A 19,737-nucleotide genomic window follows, 5' to 3' on the forward strand; every position below is an offset into this window, starting at 1 on the left:
TATCACAGCCTGATCTAATTATATGTACTTGCAAGAAAGTTACTAAAAATTCTCTCTTACCTTTAACAGTTAGACAAGCGATGCTAGAGACAGTGCCATATTTATTGCTTGCAGTACATGTGAAACTCCCAGAGTCTTCTGAAAACACCTCAGCAATTACCAAAGTGCAAATCTCCTCTGAAATTCATCAGCAGAAATATTAGTGTTTTATAGCCCATTGTAAGTGAACTCATACTAATCAAACACATAAAGGCCTTGCCTCCATTAGGACATTTTCTAAAAATTTCCCACTATTGCTAAGACTGATTCAGCTTCACCACTGTTAACAATGTTGGCAGCCCTAGCATAAGTTGGCTACCAGCTGTCATTGGCAGGTCTGCAGCAATTGGTGTCCATCTATAATAGGACTCTAACACTGCTTGCACAAGTGAAACTGAACAGGTGTTAGCAACATTGGGAATGTTTTCTAAAATGTCCTTATTACAGTTGCCAACTTTGTAATATTTAAAACCCAGCCATTCCAGGAGGATTGCCAGAACCTTCCCCGCCCCCACCCTCCCAGCCTGGGGCCCCCATGCTCCCCCCATGCCCTTCCCCATTTCACGTTACCTTGGGGGGGAGGTGCTCTGTCCTCCCTGGCGCCGGCTCTCCCTGCCACGTTTGGCCACCTTCCCTGGCAGCCAGGCCTGAGTGGGGAGTGGGACAGAGTTGTTCCCAGTCGCTGCTCTGTGCAGCATAGCCAGCTGCCTGTGAGAGAGTCTGGCTGTGGAGGGGCGGCGGTGGCAGCCTGCTACCTGCCTGGGCTCAGCTTCCGGGGACAGGAATAGGGTTGCCAGATATCTGCTTTTCAACTGGAACACCCAGTCTAAAAGATCTGGTCGGCACTGCCGACTGGGCTATTAAAAGTCTGGTCGGCAGCGCAGCAGGGGCCTAGGACTAAGGCAGGCTCAGCTGCCTGCCCTAGCTCCACGTGGCTCCAAGAAGCAGTTGCCAGGTCCCTTCAGCCCCTTGGTGCATGGGCTGCCAGGGAGGCTCCACATGCTGCCCCCACCCCCAGTGCCGGCTCTGCAGCTCCCATTGGCCGGGAACCGTGACCAATGGGAGCTGCGGGAGTGGCACCTGTGGGCGTGAAGGCTGCGTGCGGAGCCTCCCTGGCCACCCATGTGACTAGGGGCTGCAGGAACCTGGCAGATGCTTTCTGGGAGCCGCCGGAAGTGCCGCCGGGATCCTGCACCCCAACCCCCTGCCCCAGCCTGGCGTCCCCTCCCACACCCAAACTCCCTCCAAGAGCCCACACCCTGCACCCCCTCAACACCCAGCCCTGAGCCATCTTCTGTACCCCAAAGCCCTCATCCTCAGTCCCACCCCAGAGCCCACACCCCCAGTGGGAACCCTCACCCTCCACACCCCTGCCTCAGCCCGGAGCCCACTCCTTCACCCTAACCCCCTCATCTCCAGCCCTACACCAGAGCCCTTACCTCCTCCCACTCGCTGAATCCCTTGGCCCCAGACCGGAACCCTCTCTTGTATCCCAAACCCCTCATCCCTGGCTCCACCCCAGAGCCTGCACCCCCAGCCAGAGTCCTCACCTCCCAGCCCCTGTACCTCAATGCCCTGCCCCATCCTGGAGGCCTCTCCAGCACCCTGAACATCTCATTTCTGGCCTCACCTGGAGCCTGCACCCACAACCCATACTGCCCCCTGACCCCAACCACCTGCCCCAACCCGGAACCCTCTACCGCACCCCAAAGCCCTCATCCCCAGCCCCTCAGAGCCCGCACCCCCAGCCGGAACCCCCAATCCCCCGCCCCAGCCCAGTGAAAGTGAGTGAGGGTGGGGGAGAACAGCGACGGAGGGAGGGGGTATGGGGAGAGTGGGGGCGGAGCCTTGAAGAAGGGACAGGGCATGGGCAGGGTCATAGGGAAGGGGTGTTCAGTTTTGTGCCATTAGAAAGTTGGCAACCCTAGACAAGCATGCCAGGGGGAGAGAGGGCTCTGGCTCGCTCAGTCACTGTCCCCAAAGCTGAGTCTGGATGGGGGACAGCCTGCCACTGCTGCCACTTCCCTGCCAGGGTCTCTTCCAGGCAGTGGGCAGCGTCCTTGTGGCCAGAAGAGGCTCTGGTCCCACCCATTCCACTCCCCGCCTGGGCCAGCTGCTGGGGGGAGGCACTCGACCCTGTATGTCCCTCCCCTCCCTGCAATGCGTCACCTAACCACACTTTCGGTGTCCGGTCAGTGTTTCTGACCGGACACTGCCAGGTGCCCCTTTTGACTGGACTTTCCAGTCGAAAACTGGAATATATACAAGGTTGGAACACAAGTTCCCCTTCACTGAGGAGCTTAAAATTGAATTTAAGCAAATACAATGGGCCAAATCTTTCCAAACTGCAATCAAAAAGGCTTTTAAGGCCCCAAGATAGGTGGAAAAATGGGCGCAGTTAGCTGGAAACAGTTTAGGTACAATCATCCTCTGAGGTGAAAAACTATACTTAGGGCCTCAAATTTACAGACACAGTTTTGCACATGGAGTGAACTGTGCCCACAGTCCTACATCAGAAAGTCACTCTTTCTGTACCATGGAGACTTATTGTGGGCACCAAATTGTGAATATAAATTTGGTAATTTTGTTTGAAAATCAATCTGTGACTATGCTGTTCCTGGCTGACCAGTGTCTGACATGTCTTGGCAGCTGCCGCAAGCTGATAAACACCCATCATGGTGGGATTGTTTGTATTTAATCAAGCAGCAAGGTTGGATAGCATTTCAAGATTATATAAGTCTGGGCTGACATAATTTTCTTCAAGGACCAGTGAAGGTTTTACTGTTGCTTTGTAAGAACTTTCCCAGGAAGAATGGGTGATGTATCTTCTATTAGTATCTTGCGGGGGACGGGAGGGTGACCACGGCACATTTGGATTTGTTAACCCTTCTTACTTATTGGGAGAAACCAGTAGCAGTACAGAAATTACTTGCCAATGATGGTAACAGAATAATAGTTCATTATAATGCTAGTTTGTAGTATTATAGTACCTAGTTTATGCTAAGATTTGCTAACCACTGCTTATATGGAAATCCAGATTCTTTTTGAATGAGCAGTGGATGATGAGTCAGTGGCAACTGCACCCAGCTGATTACCTGCTAACAACTGCTTCACATTAAGCAGTGATACCACTAGCTGATAAATGATGGCATTGGTGGATTCTGGTGGAAGTTCCATCTAGTCATTCCTGAGTTGAAGTGAAAGCTATTGTGGAGCAGGAGAAAATGTAGGAATCCACAGGGATTCGTTGGAGACTTTAAAACAAAACAAAAAACCTCTCTGCAAGGGGCTGAGGGCAAAAAAAAAAAGCTAAACTTCTTATTTATAAAAATGTTTTCAAATGTACACCTTTATTCTTTAATAATTAAAGTATCATTAGAGCAGAGACTTCCTTATGGGGACGCAATCACAAACTCCAAATCTTCTGAGTTTTTGTATATCTATTTTTGTATTTCTAAATTACACTGTGAAGGGTAGCCCATGCTCAGCCCTGGCCCCTGACATTGGCAAAACCAGCCACTGACGGGATTCTCTGATGTCAGGGGTCGAACTTCTGATGTGGCACTCTCAGATTTCATTTGTTGGGAGCAGGGGTGGTCAGAGGGAATAGCTGACATGGCTAAAACATCTGAGACAATGCTCCCTGACTGGCAAACTGGATAAAAATAGTCTATTCCTACTTCATCTGATGTACATTTGACCCCAAGAAAATAGGGGACCTTAATACAGACTATTCCATTCATATTTAGCCTGTGAGAAAGAATACTTGGGTCCCAGGTTGGGTCAGATCAGAGCAGAGTGGAGGCCTTATTGTTTTCTTCTAAAATGAAAGAAGTTACTTTCCTTTAGTGGGTTTTCTCTTTTTCAGAGCTTCTATACTTTCACCTTCATGGAACACTGTACAGTAAATAATATTTGTGTACAATGGATAGAAGAAAAGTCTATGTGAAATTTACTTTTTGTGTTCAAATGCAGAAATTTGCACCCAGAAAAAATCTGCAGCTATGAGTAAAAATTACCACTGACCTTCTTTGTTTTCATTGTTAGAATTCTTTTTATTTTATCTTATTAAATCCTCATGTTTATATAATCCTAAAGAAATAAAACATTAGATTATATTTACCTGGCTCAGTCATAGATCGAGGTTCTATAGGGGAAAAACAATAGCAAAAGAATTATTGGATTGAATATATCATTAATTTTATGAATATGCTTCATTTTTCTCACTATGACCCACTATGAAGCGATGTCTCAGTTCTCCATTCACTGTAACATACCTTTCAATATACATTTCTGTTGATGTGCCAACAAAAAAACCTGAATTTTTAGAGTCAAGAGAATAGCAAATCCATAAAGTGCATCCTCCTGCTCTGGGCTGGTCAACAGAGAGTAATGTTCCAATTAACTCTTTGGAACAGCAAAAAGAGATTATCCACATTTTGAAAATAGGTGTTTGTAAATCCATGTGTATACACATACCTGAAATTTTACTGATTATTTACCACAAATGTGTGCAGTTTGTGTGTGAATCAAGCTAACTACATAGGCAAATAGGTAGCTAGCAGTCCATAAACACCAATATACTAGGGGTTAACATTAAAGATTAAACACTTCTCAGTTGATGGGACTGTACAGAAATGGAGTAGGAGACAAATAGAGAAAGAATACAGACAACCGGGAAATAGGCAAAGGAGGAGTAGAGGGAGATGGAAGCAAAAGACAGCAGTAACATAGAACTCAAAGAATCTATGTAAGGCAAGGAAGACAAAGGAATATTTGGTCACAAACTAAAGAGAAACAAAAACAAAAAACAAACAAATAGAAATTGTGATTGCTTGTGTCCCCACTCTAAAGTGCAGTCATATGGGGAAAGCCATAATCTGGCTCTTTATATTTAGGTGAAATCAGCACATAGAATCATAGGTACTGACTTTCTGATTTCCCCGGGAGAGCTCGACCCCTGCTTTGCCGCAGGCCCTGCTCCCACTCCACCCCTTCCCTCAAAGCCCCACCTCATCCCGCCTCTTCCCTCCCCATTCTGCCCCCTCCCCCAAACGCATCCTGTCCTCTCTCTGTCTCTTCCTGACCCCGCTCCTCCCCAGCACCTCCTGCCCGCCGCTGATCAGCTGATCAGCGGTGGGCAGGAGGTGCTGTGGGGGAAAGGGGAGGAGTTGATTGGCAGGGTCCGCTGGTGGGTGCTGAGCACCCAGTATTTTTTTTCATGGGTGCTCCAGCCCCAGAGCACCCACAAAGTCAGTGTCTATGTATAGAGTGTTACAGTGATGTCTTCAAGGAGCTGTGTCTACTCTGTCCATTATTCAGGAAATCAATCTGAATATGTAGGACTGGTTAGACTGGAATCCTTTCCCAGTCCTTCCTCAATAAACCCCACAATAAAACAATGTGAATTCTGACAACTAAATTCTAAATCAGAACTTCAGAATTGGGGCCCACTAGCAAGGACTCTACTTATCACATAATGAAGTTGATTATCTTCCACTGATGTACAGGAGAGCAAGCTTCACCCCATGGAAGAGCACACAATCTTTGCATTGCTGTTCATGACAGGCATTCTGCCACAGGACACCAATTTTAAATTGCAAATAGCACCTACTGAGGAGATGCTCTGAATGAGTACATCCCCTTCACTACACCCTTCCATGAAGCACCACGCACTCTTTGAGGCAACACTGGCTCCTTGAGGGATCCCAGAGAAGTGGGACTTGTGTGTATCTTGAGCCAATGCAACACTACTGCCGATGGGGACTCTGGTCTGTCAGCATAAACCATAGTTTAATATAGCTTTATGCATTGTAACCAAACATTCCAAGAGCAAATATGTCAGCATTTTTGTTTAAATGTATATAGTATAGCAGACAAAGCATTTCCATGCAGGAAACATACTTTTTTGCAATATTCTAAAATCTGGAGAATCTTGTATTAATGTCCCTTCTCTGTACCATTCAACCTTTGGAGAAGGAGCTCCTTTCACCCTGCACTCAAAGACAACCAGCTGACCCTCAGAAGCTGAAATATCCTGTAGCATCTAAAATATAAAAAAGATCAATACATAGTTTAATGATTCTGGAAGTAAAACTGAGTCTTATGACTTTGCAACATGTTTTAAAAAAAAATCTGATAGACAAGAATGCTGTAGATTTCCATTTTGCTATATAGCAACAGTAGGAAACAAAGTTTTAAGTTATGTATGCATTAAAAATTAGTTGACTTGTTTCATTTTGAAATGTGTAATCAAAACAAATTACCTTTGTAAACACAGGAGCAGCTATTAAAGGTCTTCCATCCAATCCTTGCAAATAATTAGTGGGGCTTTGACTCTGGAGGTTAAGAGACATGCAATGGTGAAGTTTAGATATACAATGGGTATTATGCAGTACACAGGAGAAACATACGATATCCCTCACACTTCAAATGGAATCTACTGTAAAGTCAGAACACTCATTACCAGTCTATTTAAATGTTTTACCTTGAAAGTGTTTTCTGTTCACAAGCTTATAACTGTTCCTTAGTTCAGGATAGTTATTCCCAAATTAACAGGGAACATCCTCAAGTTGTTGTTGCACTGAAACGTCCTTGCAGTTATATCAGTCCTTGCTTGACTGGCTACTGTATATCACCCTGCTCTGATTGCCTACTGTCCTCAGAACTTTGTCCATTTACCCACAATAAATGGCTGCCTCAGCATCTGACTGGACCCTCTCATAGCCCTACCTCACATAACCCCAATCTTGTCACTATCTACTCATGTTGCTCCTCTGTGTCCCTTGAAAAAGACTTATTCCCCACACCCTGCCCTCTGACCACCAACCCTATATCTATTCTAGCATTTAAAAAAAGTGTAAAATATATCTGCAGTACCAGTAGTAGCAGCAGTGGGAGTGGGAGCATAGGTAAAACTCTAGAGATATGCTGAGCACTTAAGCACACTGTGCTGTCTAACCCTGGTCATAGCAAGTCTTCTTGACAGTGGTAAAAATGCTGGGAGCTGGCAGAGCCCTGAGCTAGTGCTCCCACCATTGTTACAGCTGGTGGAACTGACTAGGTGTTACTAATCATGGAAAACATTTTAGAAAAAAGACTAGGCCTAAAGAGTAATTCCTCTGACTGGTTGAGACAGTCCATTATGAGATTTGTCTTTAGTAACTGGACAACTATATCTTAGCAGTGTGCACTTCTAAATTTAAAATAAAATAAAGTAGACAATGAATTGATATGGCAGATTTGATTATACCACAGTTAAGCATAGTAACATGCAGAGCTTTAAGACATAATATACAAAAGTTTTCTTCTAAAACTACTGGCTGTTCATTTTTAAAAGTATGTTGAATGAGTTAATCTCCAAATTGGATAGGGACCTTTATAGGGTGAAAGATAGGCTCTCCACAAGAAAATCTTAGGAGAAATCCTATCGCCATTTCAGTCAATGGGAGTTCTGCCATTGATTTCCATGAGGGACCCCTTGACTCTTCAATCCAAATTTTGGATTGCAGATGTGAAAATATATTCCACCCAGGGCCGGATTAACCATTAGGCTAATAAGGCTATAGCCTTAGGCCCTCCTATTTTTTAGGCCCTACTGGTCAGGCAGGGGGCTCGGCCAGGGGGCTAGGTGAGGGAGGAGGGGGAGAGTAACCTTGCTTATTTAGTCCTGCTGGAGCACTCCCCTGCCAGCAGGAAAGGCAAAGCAGCTCCCTGTGGCTAGGAAGTAGCTCAGCCAGCAGCCATCACTGCACTGCAGGAACACACTGACAGGTATCCGGTTAACACTGGTGACCGGACACTAAAAATCCAGTTACCACGTAGGGTGACCAGATGTCCCAATTTTATAGGCACAGTCCTGATTTTGGGGTCTTTTTCTTATATAGGCTCCTATTACCCTCCCCCCCCCGTCCCGATTTTTCATACTTGCTGTCTGGTCACCCTATTACCACGGGAACTGATGCCAGGCATGGGTGTAGTTTAAGCAGGCATTATCCCCCCCCCCACTCCCCCCATCCCCAATTTCTCCGGAGCTTTGCTTAGCTGTCAGGGAGAGAAGAGGCTCCCTCTGTCCCTCTCCTCCACTGACGCTGGCAGGCATCTCCAGGATGCTGCCTCCTGGGTCCTAGTGCCCATCTTCATCATCTTCTATGTGTGCTGGGTCCCGTTTCTGGACAACTGGTGAGTGCCTGGGGGTGAGGGGGAGCAGGGCAAGGGGCCGGCAGGGGGAAGAGGCAGTACCAGAGTGGTAGGGTGAGAGGCTTGCACAGAACCTGCACCCACTCTATCCAGCTCCAACCAGAACTAGTGCCCCTCCCATGTATAAGGAACAAATTCCCACACATCTGTAGGAAAAACAAAACAAAACATCCCATTCTGGATACCAGTACTTTAACTTTTACAGTATCATCCATCGAGGGGCTTCAAATTTATGATGCACTGTGTTCAATACTGTATTGAACTGTACTAAAAATAAAAAAAAATCCAATTTTTTTTCTTTGATGTACTTTTCTGTACAGGGATGCACAGGCAGCCAATTTCTTTCCTTATGCTCAGCTTAGTTCCACAACACATCTTTGTATTTTTAAGGGGTTGCAAAAGTACTGGAGGAAGCTCAACACACAAAGCTGAAGGTTTCTCCCTCCCCTCTCCCTCAAGGATTTTAAATCCACTTGTTAGCAGGCTATGATAGAAAGACTGGCTGAATAGGCTAAAGGCAGGTTCTGTTGATTTACTGGTACTCTAGCAGTTCAATCCTTCATAAAAGTACCTCACATTTGATTTCTTTTGAGTTTCATTCCAAAAACTTAAAGTTAAATAAACCTGAAGTTAGTCCCCATTTTTCTGCCCCAACTCAAACTAACTTCTTTCCCAAGTGCAAAATGTTGGGTAAGCATGAACTGTGATTTGAGGAAGGAATGAGAACACAGGCCAATTCCTGCTGACAGTGACACCTGTGAAGCCTTATTGACTTCAGGGAGAACAGGTTTTTGCACAAGAATAGATTTTGGTCCCTTCTGCTTTTTCACATCTGGTAGAAGCAGAATCTCATTCACTTTCCTTCCCTAAACTCTGAGCACTTCAAGGAAAAAATAAGCAAGGTCTGCTTGATTTACACATGCAAATGAAACAGGAACACCAGCCTTAAACAAACACCAGACCTGATGTAACAAGGGTGTCACTACAGCAGCCTTGGTTGGACTGTTCTTTTGAAAGATCCTTAATGGTTCATTTAAGATGCTGCTTTTCAGTGAAGTCTTTTTGTTCAGGGGGACAGAGAATACAACAAGGAATAGCTCTGTTTTGTCAACTCCTAGTCATTCAAAAGCTGAAAGGCTTTAGATTAAGTTTGTTTAATGTTTTTACAGTGATTTTGAAGAGCTAAAATAGTACAGAAGTGCTAAATATTATGACTGGGCAACCATCTAAAGATCTGTGTCCTTTCTAGCTGTTACCTTTTTCTTTCAGAAAGCTTAAAACAAACAAATGCAAACAGTAAGGGGCTGGTGCACACAGAACTCATGTTTAAAAAACCTCATGTCAGAGCTGCTGATCACACATTCTAGAATAGATAATACTTAGTCCTGCCATGATTGCAGGGGACTGGACTAGATGACCTCTCAAGGTCCCTTCCAGTCCTATGATTCTGTTCTGTGATTCTAACTGTGGAAGAGCTTGGTGACAGAATGGCCTGACATGGTGAATCACTGGAGATTAACTACACAAACTCATGCATCCGACGAAGTGGGTTTTCACCCATGAAAACTCATGCTCCTATATGTCTGTTAGTCTATAAGGTGCCACAGGACTATTTTCTGCTTTTACAGATCCAGACTAACACAGCTACCCCTCTGATACTACACAAACAAATAATATTTGTTTGTGTAGTATCATCCCACAAATAATATTTGGGTTCAAAGTCAAAACAGTAATTCAGTGTCCTCAGTAAGTGCAACACTGGGAGGCACTTTCAGAGCAAGACAGCCTAAAATACAATGCCAGCCAATGTAATTTTCCCACTACTACTTCCTCTACTTCAGTGGATTTTACACCTGAGTGGTTTTCTTGTACACAATAAAAGCTGGCTGCCTCCGAGACTGCAGTCAGAGTGAGATAGGGATGTGATGTAGAGTCCAGAGCTTGGGGGAAACACCTTCAGGACTTGGCTTTGCACTGGGCCATGTGGAGAGCTGAGGGTAGAAGCACATGGTTGAAAGAGGAGAGCAGGATGGGGAATGTTGCAGTGTGCATCCTCATACAGATAAGCACTCAACTACCTAGGAGGAAGGAGGCCTAAGAGGAGGACAGTGTAGCATCCCTCATCCTACCTCTTACTCAGAAGTATCTGTTTGAAGAACTGAATGTAGTGAGAGCAGAATAAACTTGTTAATTTTACATAAATAAATAATATGTAAATACGTATATAGATAAATGTTTGATGACTTCATAATTTTTTTTGCAATATGTAATTCATTCACTCCCATTAGCCTTAGGCCCCTCATAACCTTAATCTGGCCCTGATTCCACCAGTTTTCTTTCTAAATTTGTTAACCACTCTTACTAAATTTGAAGACTTTAGTTTTACTTATTGAACAACCCATTTACTTGGATCACTTAGCAGAAGCAAAATTAAATAAATGTAGATAAATCATTGCTCACTGTAGTTATAACTACAGCCCACCTTGTAAAATGGCTGTATGATAGGCGAAAAGCCCCCATGATTTCTAATCAAATAAATAGAGAGGTTCTTTACTAAGTAAAAATGGAACAAAGAACAAAAGAAATTGGAGAAGTGTTTGCCTGAATTTCTTGTTAATGAACTATAAATTGAAAAACCATTCAGGTATTGTGTACCGAAGAAATACAAAACACATTTGGTTTTCCTTAATAAAATCGGTCTACAATTTTGGTTTTCCTTAATAAAATTGTTCTACAAAGGGAGGTAGCTATATAGGCTTTATAGCAGCATGCAAGGGGAATCCTTAGCAGGCTGAATTGTGACCAGCTTTATGTTATGTTAAGTGTGCTTTGTGTTACTGGAATGTCACAAAGTAGATTTAGTGGGGGTAACAAACTGCATAGAACTTGCAAGGAAGAGCACAGGTTGCAGGAAGGAAGAGTTTGGAGGAAGTATGAGTAGGGTTGCCAGGCATCCGGTTTTTGACCGGAAGGCCTGTTGAGAAGGGACCATGGCGGTTCCACTGCTGACCAGACCATTAAAAGTTCATTTGGCCACCCGCAGTGGAGCAGGCAGGGTGCCTGCCCGGCTCTGTGTGGCTCCCTGAAAGTTTCTGGCATCTCCCTCTGTTTCCTAGGCTTAGGGGCGGCAAGGGGAACTCTGCACACTGCTTCCCCCTCTCCCCCCAGTGCCAGCTCCGCGGTTCCCAGCCAATGGGAGCTGTGGGGGTGGAGCACAGACTGCAGAGACTCCTGGCCGTGCCTCTGCCTAGGAGCTGGACATGCCAGCAGCTTCCCAGGAGCCACCTGAGGTAAGCGCTGGCCAGAGCCCACACCCCAAACCCCCTCCCAAGCCCCAACCCCCTGCTGCAGCCCTGAGCCCCCTCCTGCAATCTGAACCCCTCGGTCTCAGCCCAGAGTCCCCTCCCTCACCCTGAACCCCTAATTTCTGGCCCCACTTTGAAGCCCATACCCCCGCCTAGAGCCCGTACCCAATGCCACATCCCAATACCCTGCCCCAGCCTGGAGCCCCCTCCCACACTCCAAACTTTGGCCCCAACCCCCAGCCCAGAGCCCCCTCCTGCACTCCAAACCCCTCATTGCCAGCCCCACCCCAAAGCTCACATCCCCAGCTGGAGCCCTCACCCCCTCTTACACCCCAACCCCCTACCCCAGTCTGGTGAAAATGAGCAAGGGTGGGGGAGAGCGAGTGATGGAGGGAGGGGTGATGGAGTGAGTGGGGCGCATGGCAGGGGACCAGACCATGATCAAGGTGGCAAGGGCATTAGGTTTTCTGCAAATAGAAAGTTGGCAAGCCTAGGTAGAAGGAAGCCAGTTTGTGTGCACGTGATTAAAATGATAGCTATAGTTGCATTTCTGTAAATAATTTTCATAATAAAAAGCCTGTTTAGTTTTACAGTCATGAGTTTTTTTCATGGCATTACCTAGCATGCGGTATGAGAAACAATGGGGTTGAGGATCCAGACCAGGAAATTTAAACTGGAGAACAGAAGTTGCTCTGCAGAAGACTGACAATGATAGTAATCTTCCTGGATATGCTGTTGCCTGTATACCATTACACTTTTTAAAAAGAGTTGTTTTACTATGTTAACCCTAGAAAGGGGGACTGAATTCTTCATTACAGGCATTGTATCTGCCATGGGTACTGCAGCAAGGCAAATCCATGTAGGCTGCCTGAGAGATAGGCTCTTTTGAAGTGAGCATTCCAATTTATAAAATACTTAGGGGGTGTTAATTCTTAGAAATTTAAATCATACGTGTGACCTTCATCTGCCAAAGCAAACAGATTTACAGAGGTGAAATACCTCCCCACTGACCTTACTCAGCTGGGTGAGTGGAACCAAAATGAAAATATCATGCGGCTGGCAGAGTTTTTCTAATCTACATTGCATAACTTGCTGACCAGAGCTTGTTATACAATTCCTTTCTGGGGGAGCAGAAATAGCCCCAAATCAATATAATTAAATTTTCAGTTTCACTGGTGGTAGGAGGCTTTCATATTTCAAAAGCAGTCTCTTACAAGCCAACAAAACTGAAACTGATGACTTTTTCTGTTTAGACAACTGATGGACTTGCTTGTATGCCCCAGGCAATGCTGTCAAAACGGGGTTCACTTAAAGGATCAATTCTGTTCTTGTTGAAGTCAACAGCAAATTCCCATTAGTTCAGTGATTTGGCATCAGGTTTGAAGTTACCAGCTTAATTCCAGGAAATGGAGAAATTTATCATGGTTCAGCAGACCTCGTTTTTATATAGGCATCTAAAATCTGTTTGTTGACTGATATTTTGAAAATGTCTGGTAGAGGGCTGATCAGTATAGCAGGATCCCCAGGGTAGTACAATCAGAACTCCCTCAAGATTTTTAGTTCATCAGAATCTAAGAGCGGGGAGTGTGACCCAAGGACCACTTGATGGCCACTGGCAGAGAGGACACAGGGGTACATAGGGTTAGAGATTAGAATCCCCTGGGTTCACCAAAAAGGGTCATGTAAGGTCTCTACTGAAAGCATGTGTCACATTCGTCATCATAATTATTGTGAAATGTATCTGCAGATAATGTGTAATCAGTTATGTACATATACTGAACATTATGTCCTTAAGGACTTGTAGGTAAAGGCAGGTCACACAGAGGTAGCATGCAATGAGTGAGACTTCTCCAGGCAGGAGATGGGAGATACTTATCTTCCTGGCTGACCATTGTGTATTGTGGATTTTACAATGGAAGTCTACTTGCATATTAATTCAAATGCTAATGAATAGATTGCAAATGCTGGAGGAAAAAACAACAGCAGGGTTATCCTGTTTACAAGTAAAGATAATGAACTTTTAGGGGTGTAACTGAGGGTATAGAGGTACACTGGGCATCCTTCAGTCTGGGCAGAGAAACTGCCAATGGGCTTGATCTTATGAAAGGAAGATCTCAGCCATCCTGGTTGAAAACACTGGGAAAAGGATTTGGGGTAAGCCATACTATATGAGACTAAGGAATGTCTTATGAGTTAAGCTTAGGCTCTAGAAAGCATGTTACGATTTTGTTTTATATGTAACCATTTGTTTCCAATATTTTTACTTACTATAATTTGAATCTTTGTTCTTTGATAATAAATGTAATCTTGTTTTCACTATAAATACGATGTGTTAAGCAGAGTAGTGATCCTGAGTCACAGCTAGTAAGCAGATGTGTACTCTTCCTTTGGGAGTAGAGAATCTATAAGTTCAGTGAGTGTTCAATGGATCGTGGGCTGAGCAGGCCTGAGGGAGGCTTGGAGGCGTTGGGGGTTAATGTGTGCCTATTGCTAACAGAGAGAGCAAGAATCAGGGAGCTGACAAGACATCCTCATGCTAAGGGCAGGTGGTAGCGAGGGGCCTCACCACCCTGGGTACCCCTGGAAAGCATCACAGAGAGTTTTTTTGTACATAAGGAGCCAGATTTTTAAAGGTATTCAAGTGCTTAAAGGTTCAAGTAGGCATTAGGTGGGCTTTTGTAAATGCTACCTGGAAACTACCTGCATCTTTGAGTGCCCAAATCTGGCCCAAGATGGCTAATTGTTTCACAGTAACTTGCTACTATATACAGACTTCTTATGCAGATGTATAAACCTTTCAGTTTTTGTAAGTGAGATGTGCTAATAACTATGATGGAGAGCCTTTGGTTAACTAAACTGAGCCTCTGAGGTGAAAATGACTTACAGAAATCACAAGCTAATCCTATTTTGATAGCATATAGAGGCACATTTTCAGATGGCCTCTAATTTTGCTGAAGTAAATTGTGTATGCAACCATGGGAGCACAATTTCTGCGTTTTGTTTGCAAACTGGACATTCGCACACCTAACTACTCAATTTTTGTTTAATGCAAGTATAAAAGTACAAAATGAAAGGCCACTTCTGAAAGTGTGGCCCTCAAAATCTGTAGGAGAAAAAAGCTGATGAGCAATTAAGTCCTTAGAGTCCATAGGGGGAAAAAATGGTAAGAGATTATTTTCCAAGAAAAGATGGGTGAGTGAATATCCTAGTTTGAATATCCTTAGAAACATCCTCCTCTCTGTACTGGTATAGTGTCACAGAATGAAACGCCTGTTCTCTTGTCAATCAGAACTGATAGACAGCACTTTGTCTTTTGAGAGCATGCCTCATCTATATGATTTTACATAAGAAAATGGAAAAGATAATGAAGGTGTAGAGAATTTAACAAAGGAGGGCTTGTACCTACTGTGTCTAACACCTTTGCTATTATCCATTTTACTCCTTTCTAATGGACCTAAGATGTCCAGTTAAATGGATATCTGTAATTTGTGCTATTGCCACCACAATTCCATTGTGTAATTGCCATTATTTACATTTAACTTCCTGGAAGAAATTCAGCTCTCAGTTACAGTGGTGTACATGCAGAGTAACTCTGTTTTAAATGAGTTAATTCAGCTATATCCTAATATAAGTGAGAGCTGAATTTGGTGCACTATTTTGTTAGCCCATCAAGCCATAATATATAGTAAAAATTTGTTGTACAAATAATTTTTGCCAATGTATTTCATACCTTTCCTAAATATTATATAGGTACAATACAATACACCACTAATTACATGTACAGTAAAGTCCATCCAAATAAATAGCTCATTTACACTCTTGGCAAAGAGTAGGCAAATGGTCTTCGACATAACATTTTAAGGAAGTTGCTCATCAAGAATTCAGTCGTATCTGCTCACAACTTTTCAATTAAACAATATGGCTAGCGGTTTCCTTTACAGAGGGAAATAGTTTACTCTTAAAGGCAAATATTCTGCCTTCCTTCACAAAGGAGAAGAATTATAAGCTAAGATAAATTAGAAAACTCTAAACAGGAATATTAAAATATAAAATAATATGCTAAATAAAAACATTATAGAAACCATTTTAACACAAATCATAGCAGCTTCACTGAATTAAAATTAATTGCAGAGTCCCATCAGGAAAAAAGAGGCTACATTACATGTTATGTCTGTCACTACTGAATGTGAACAAATCAGTCTGTAATGTGAAGACACTAATGAACTGACCTACATATGCAACTGCCCTTTACTACATGGAATGTCTGACCTGGTAGAGTGTGCATGGATTCCCTCTACTGGCTCAGATGGTGCAGCTGCTCCTTTTGCTCACTGCCTCATAGTCATAGGGTATGGCTATGCTGCATTTAAAAACCCATGACCGCAAATCTCAGACCCCAGGTCTACAGACTCGATCTCGCGTTATGGAGCTAACAAAGGCAGTTTAGACGTTTGGGCTCTGGCTCTGAAACCTACCACTTTCCCGATGCCTATGCTCTGGGAGCAAGAGGCTCCACTCTCTCTGCCATATGTTACATGGTTAGCTAGCAGTCATGACATCTATGTGTGCATGCAACCACGTATCATCATGAGATTCAGAGCTATAAGTCTATCAGACAGTCACATTATGTGTAAAAATTGAGCTGTATAAGATGTATATTAAAAAAAGATTTTTCTTAAATAGATCATATAGAATATTATCTCCTGTACCTGATAAACTGGCTGACCCACAGTAGATGGCACCTTTGGTGTCTCTTGATGAGTGGTTGTAGTGTTAGCAGCAGGAGATGGTGCATTCAAAGAGCTATCACTTGGTTTATGGCCGCTGTGAAATATTTAAACAAACAAACAATTTTTTCTAAAAATGAGCAATGTGCTTTTATGAGTAGAGGATAGTATTGCATAGATGTTCTCTTTGATTAACTAGGCTCCCATAATATACACAGTATTACAATACTATAAAAACTTCATTTTAGTATTAACTTTAGGTCTCTAAATCAATATGATAAAGTCAATTTCACGTGGGAATATATATGTGGAGCTAATAATTTGCTGTATACATTTGCCATATACTACTCAGGTGGCTGATTTAGTTTTACAGTATATTATAAAAACCAGCATGGATGAGCAAGTTTTGTGACTGTAAAACTGCTCCAGTCTATAGTGGGGGATTGGACTAGCACAGAGCCAACTTTAGGAACAAGGGGTTCATACCATTCCTTCCTCAATTGTATTCAATGCTCCTTAGGCACATGTGAGGATCTGGCCCTCAGAGTCTAACAGAAATGTTGTCCACTGTGACAATAAATAATCTGGTTCTTAAAAAAGAACAGCAGGAATATCTTCACTTTGACAAAAATATTAAGAATTTTGGTAGCACATTTTACAGATGTAATTTTTTTTTAATTTCTGCTATGTCATTTCCATTTATAATTCAGCTGAATATGATAGCTGGTTCTGAATTGTTTTTAGGGCTAAGTAAAAATGATTAAAACAGAGACAGTCTTCTTTTTCATTTTCTTTGGGCCATATGTGTGCCTCTTCTGGAAGGTATCAGAACCTTCCCAGGGAAGCCAGTCTCAAGAGTCTGAATAAACACTGCTGCAAATTGAGTATACAGCTTCAGAAAACATTGGTTTCTCATTTGCAAATGTGAGAGTTGTTACGTTTTTAGCAGATGATGTAGTATTCATTTCCTTTAAATAAAGAGTATTCAAGTTCATTTGATGACAGCTGGAAACTAAGTAGCAAAAGAAAAGGAAATTCTGGTCATCCTACATCTAATCCAACATAAGCCTGTTCTTTGGGGACATCTAGCTACTAACTCAGAGCAGCATTCTCTTTACCAAGAAATACAGGACTGCAGTACATGGCTTCAAAATCTAACGGAAGCAAGCAAGCTGGAGACAACAATCCGGTGATGTGTTCCCATCTCTTTAAGAGCAGGAAAATAGTTGACAGACCTGGAGGCATCCTCTAATAATCTTGCAAAAGAGAAGAACTGTTAGGAATGAGACCCTTAGAAAAGCCATTGCTAGTGCTGTGCAAAACTTTCATTATGAAACTTGAAGACTGGTGGAACTCTCCTGATTTCATGTAGGGCTTTTGGTAGAGCAGGGCAAAATTTTTCAAATAATTTTATTTGCCAAAAAAATGCAGTTGATTGGTCAAATTCAGTTAATAGTTTCAGCCAAAAAAAATGATTTTAAAAAAAGTCTGAATGTTTTATTTCAACATTTTTGAAACAAAATGTTTTGAATTTTTGTTTTGAAATGACATTTCATTTTGAAATTCAGCTAGACTTATTTGAAAAAAACAAACAAGAACAACAGAAATAGAGGGTTTAAAAAACACCCAAAGCTGAAACTAAACAAAAAAAAAGTTGGTTTAGTCACCAAGCTGAAAAATCAATTATTTGTTCAGCTCTAGCTTCATGTCAATTCCAAAATTTAAGGAAGATTCATGAACCAAGCCAACCTGAGTCATTTGAGGCTACATGTTCCTCTCTATGGTCTTCTGCTGCAGCAATACATTTTGCAAGAGCAGTACTGGCTTTGACTGACAATTTGGCAGCCAAACTGCCAAAAAAGGCTAAGAAATCATTGCAGTTAGGTTTGGAGTTAAAGAAAATCTCAATGGTTTCAGCATTGAAAGTTGATGTAACCAGGGATGCTTTGATGTTTTCAGCATGTACCTTGGCCTCCAATGTGGTGACCAGATGGCACCTCTCATTACGAGCCTGGAAAGGTAATATACAGGCTGAAATCATGTTAGAGGCTTCATAATATTCAGGAAGTTGCTTATGGGGGGAGTCGTTTGACAAAATGATGGTGGAATCCTCTGATAAATTAAAAAAGACCTTACAAAACCCTCTTAACTCCAAATCTGGGAAAAGGAATAGCTGGTCTTATGACAGTCTACATATCCTTTTCATGACTACTCCTCTAAGTACAGAAGGCAAGACTATTTCAAAAGCAAATGGACCAAGGCTAAGTCTGAAAGGGGAGAAACAAATCTTCCTGCAATGCAAATTCCAACACTGGACATAATGCCTCACCAGTTCAGCAGAGTTCCTGCATTTTCCTGGGGTTATCCCTAGATAAAGTTCTTTCCCACTGTGAGGACGGAGACACAGAGTCTTGTGGTGAAAGAGGTTCCATGTTGTTTGTTAAAATGCAGCTCAACCTATTCCTGTCCCTCTTCTTGACAGGTGACTGCCAATCAACTTTGATGACACCTGGCTAGAGGTATCAGCTTGTCCTTTGTCTTTGAGGAACAGGTTTACCCACTCCCCAGACTAGTCTGATAAACACATTTCAGTCATAATTTTAGCTTATGTTCATAATTTTACTTTATAATGAACCCTCACAGGCAGAAGCGGATATAGGTATACCCCTTCCTGGGCAACATTCTAATCAGAGTCCCGTGGAAGGAGGGGCCCGCTCAAGTGACTCAGACCCTGATCCAAATGTTGCAACAGCACAGATATATAGTAAATTTCTGAAAGAGTCATCTTCAGCAATCTCAGCGCTTCATTACAGGAGTTCAGCTATTGCATCTCCCCAAGGCGCAGAGAGCTTTGTCTTGGGATTTGAACATTGTGCTGCTCGATGCCTTAATGCAGGCGCCCTTTGAACCTATGAAATCAGTTTCATTGTATTACCTGCCTATCAAAATGACCTTTTTGATCGCTATCACTTTGGCAAGAAGGGTGTCAGAGTAGGGAGCTTCGTCAGTTGATCCATCCTGCTGCAAGTTTCACAAAGATAAGGTGGTTTTGAAAATGGATCCCACCTTTATTCCAAAAGTAGATTTGATTTTTCATTAAGTAGAAGAGATCTCATTGCCTTCTTTTTGTCCACATCCGTCTCATCCAAAGAAGCAGCTATGGCATTAGCTGAATGTAAGGAGAACTTTAACATTTTGTCTGAAAAGAACTGCACAAGAAAAACAGCCTTGCTGGTCTTATTTCATAAAAAAAAAAAAAAAGCACTAAGGCATCAGAATCATCAATCTCACAGTGGATATGCTGGTGCATTACTGACACATACAGAGCAAAACAATTCAAACCTCCAGTGGGCACCAGAGCTCACTTAGTACAAGTGGTGGTGGCATCATGAGATGGGAAAGGGAGGTCTTTTATGATAAAATCTGTAAAGCTACAACATGTTCATCCCTGTATACGTTTACCAAGT

At 42.9% G+C, this 19,737-nt stretch overlaps 1 protein-coding gene across 6 annotated transcripts in view; it reads right to left on the minus strand.

Moving 5' to 3' along the window:
* MYPN (myopalladin) overlaps positions 1 to 19,737 on the minus strand; it is a 133,122-nt gene that overhangs the window by 43,933 nt on the left and 69,452 nt on the right. For 5 of the 6 annotated variants that reach the window (XM_039546939.1, XM_039546938.1, XM_039546942.1 and 2 more), the window contains 5 exons: positions 16,253 to 16,367; positions 6,306 to 6,377; positions 5,944 to 6,085; positions 4,163 to 4,186; positions 61 to 177 (listed from right to left, as the gene is read on the minus strand). In XM_039546939.1, coding sequence (XP_039402873.1) covers positions 61 to 177; positions 4,163 to 4,186; positions 5,944 to 6,085; positions 6,306 to 6,377; positions 16,253 to 16,367 — 470 coding nt within the window. Of the gene's footprint in view, positions 1 to 60; positions 178 to 4,162; positions 4,187 to 5,943; positions 6,086 to 6,305; positions 6,378 to 6,526; positions 6,830 to 16,252; positions 16,368 to 19,737 lie in introns of those variants that run through there. The other variant, XM_039546944.1, reaches the window with a different exon arrangement.

Source organism: Mauremys reevesii, linkage group 7 (assembly GCF_016161935.1).
Source record: "Mauremys reevesii isolate NIE-2019 linkage group 7, ASM1616193v1, whole genome shotgun sequence".
Classification (NCBI taxonomy): domain Eukaryota; kingdom Metazoa; phylum Chordata; order Testudines; family Geoemydidae; genus Mauremys; species Mauremys reevesii.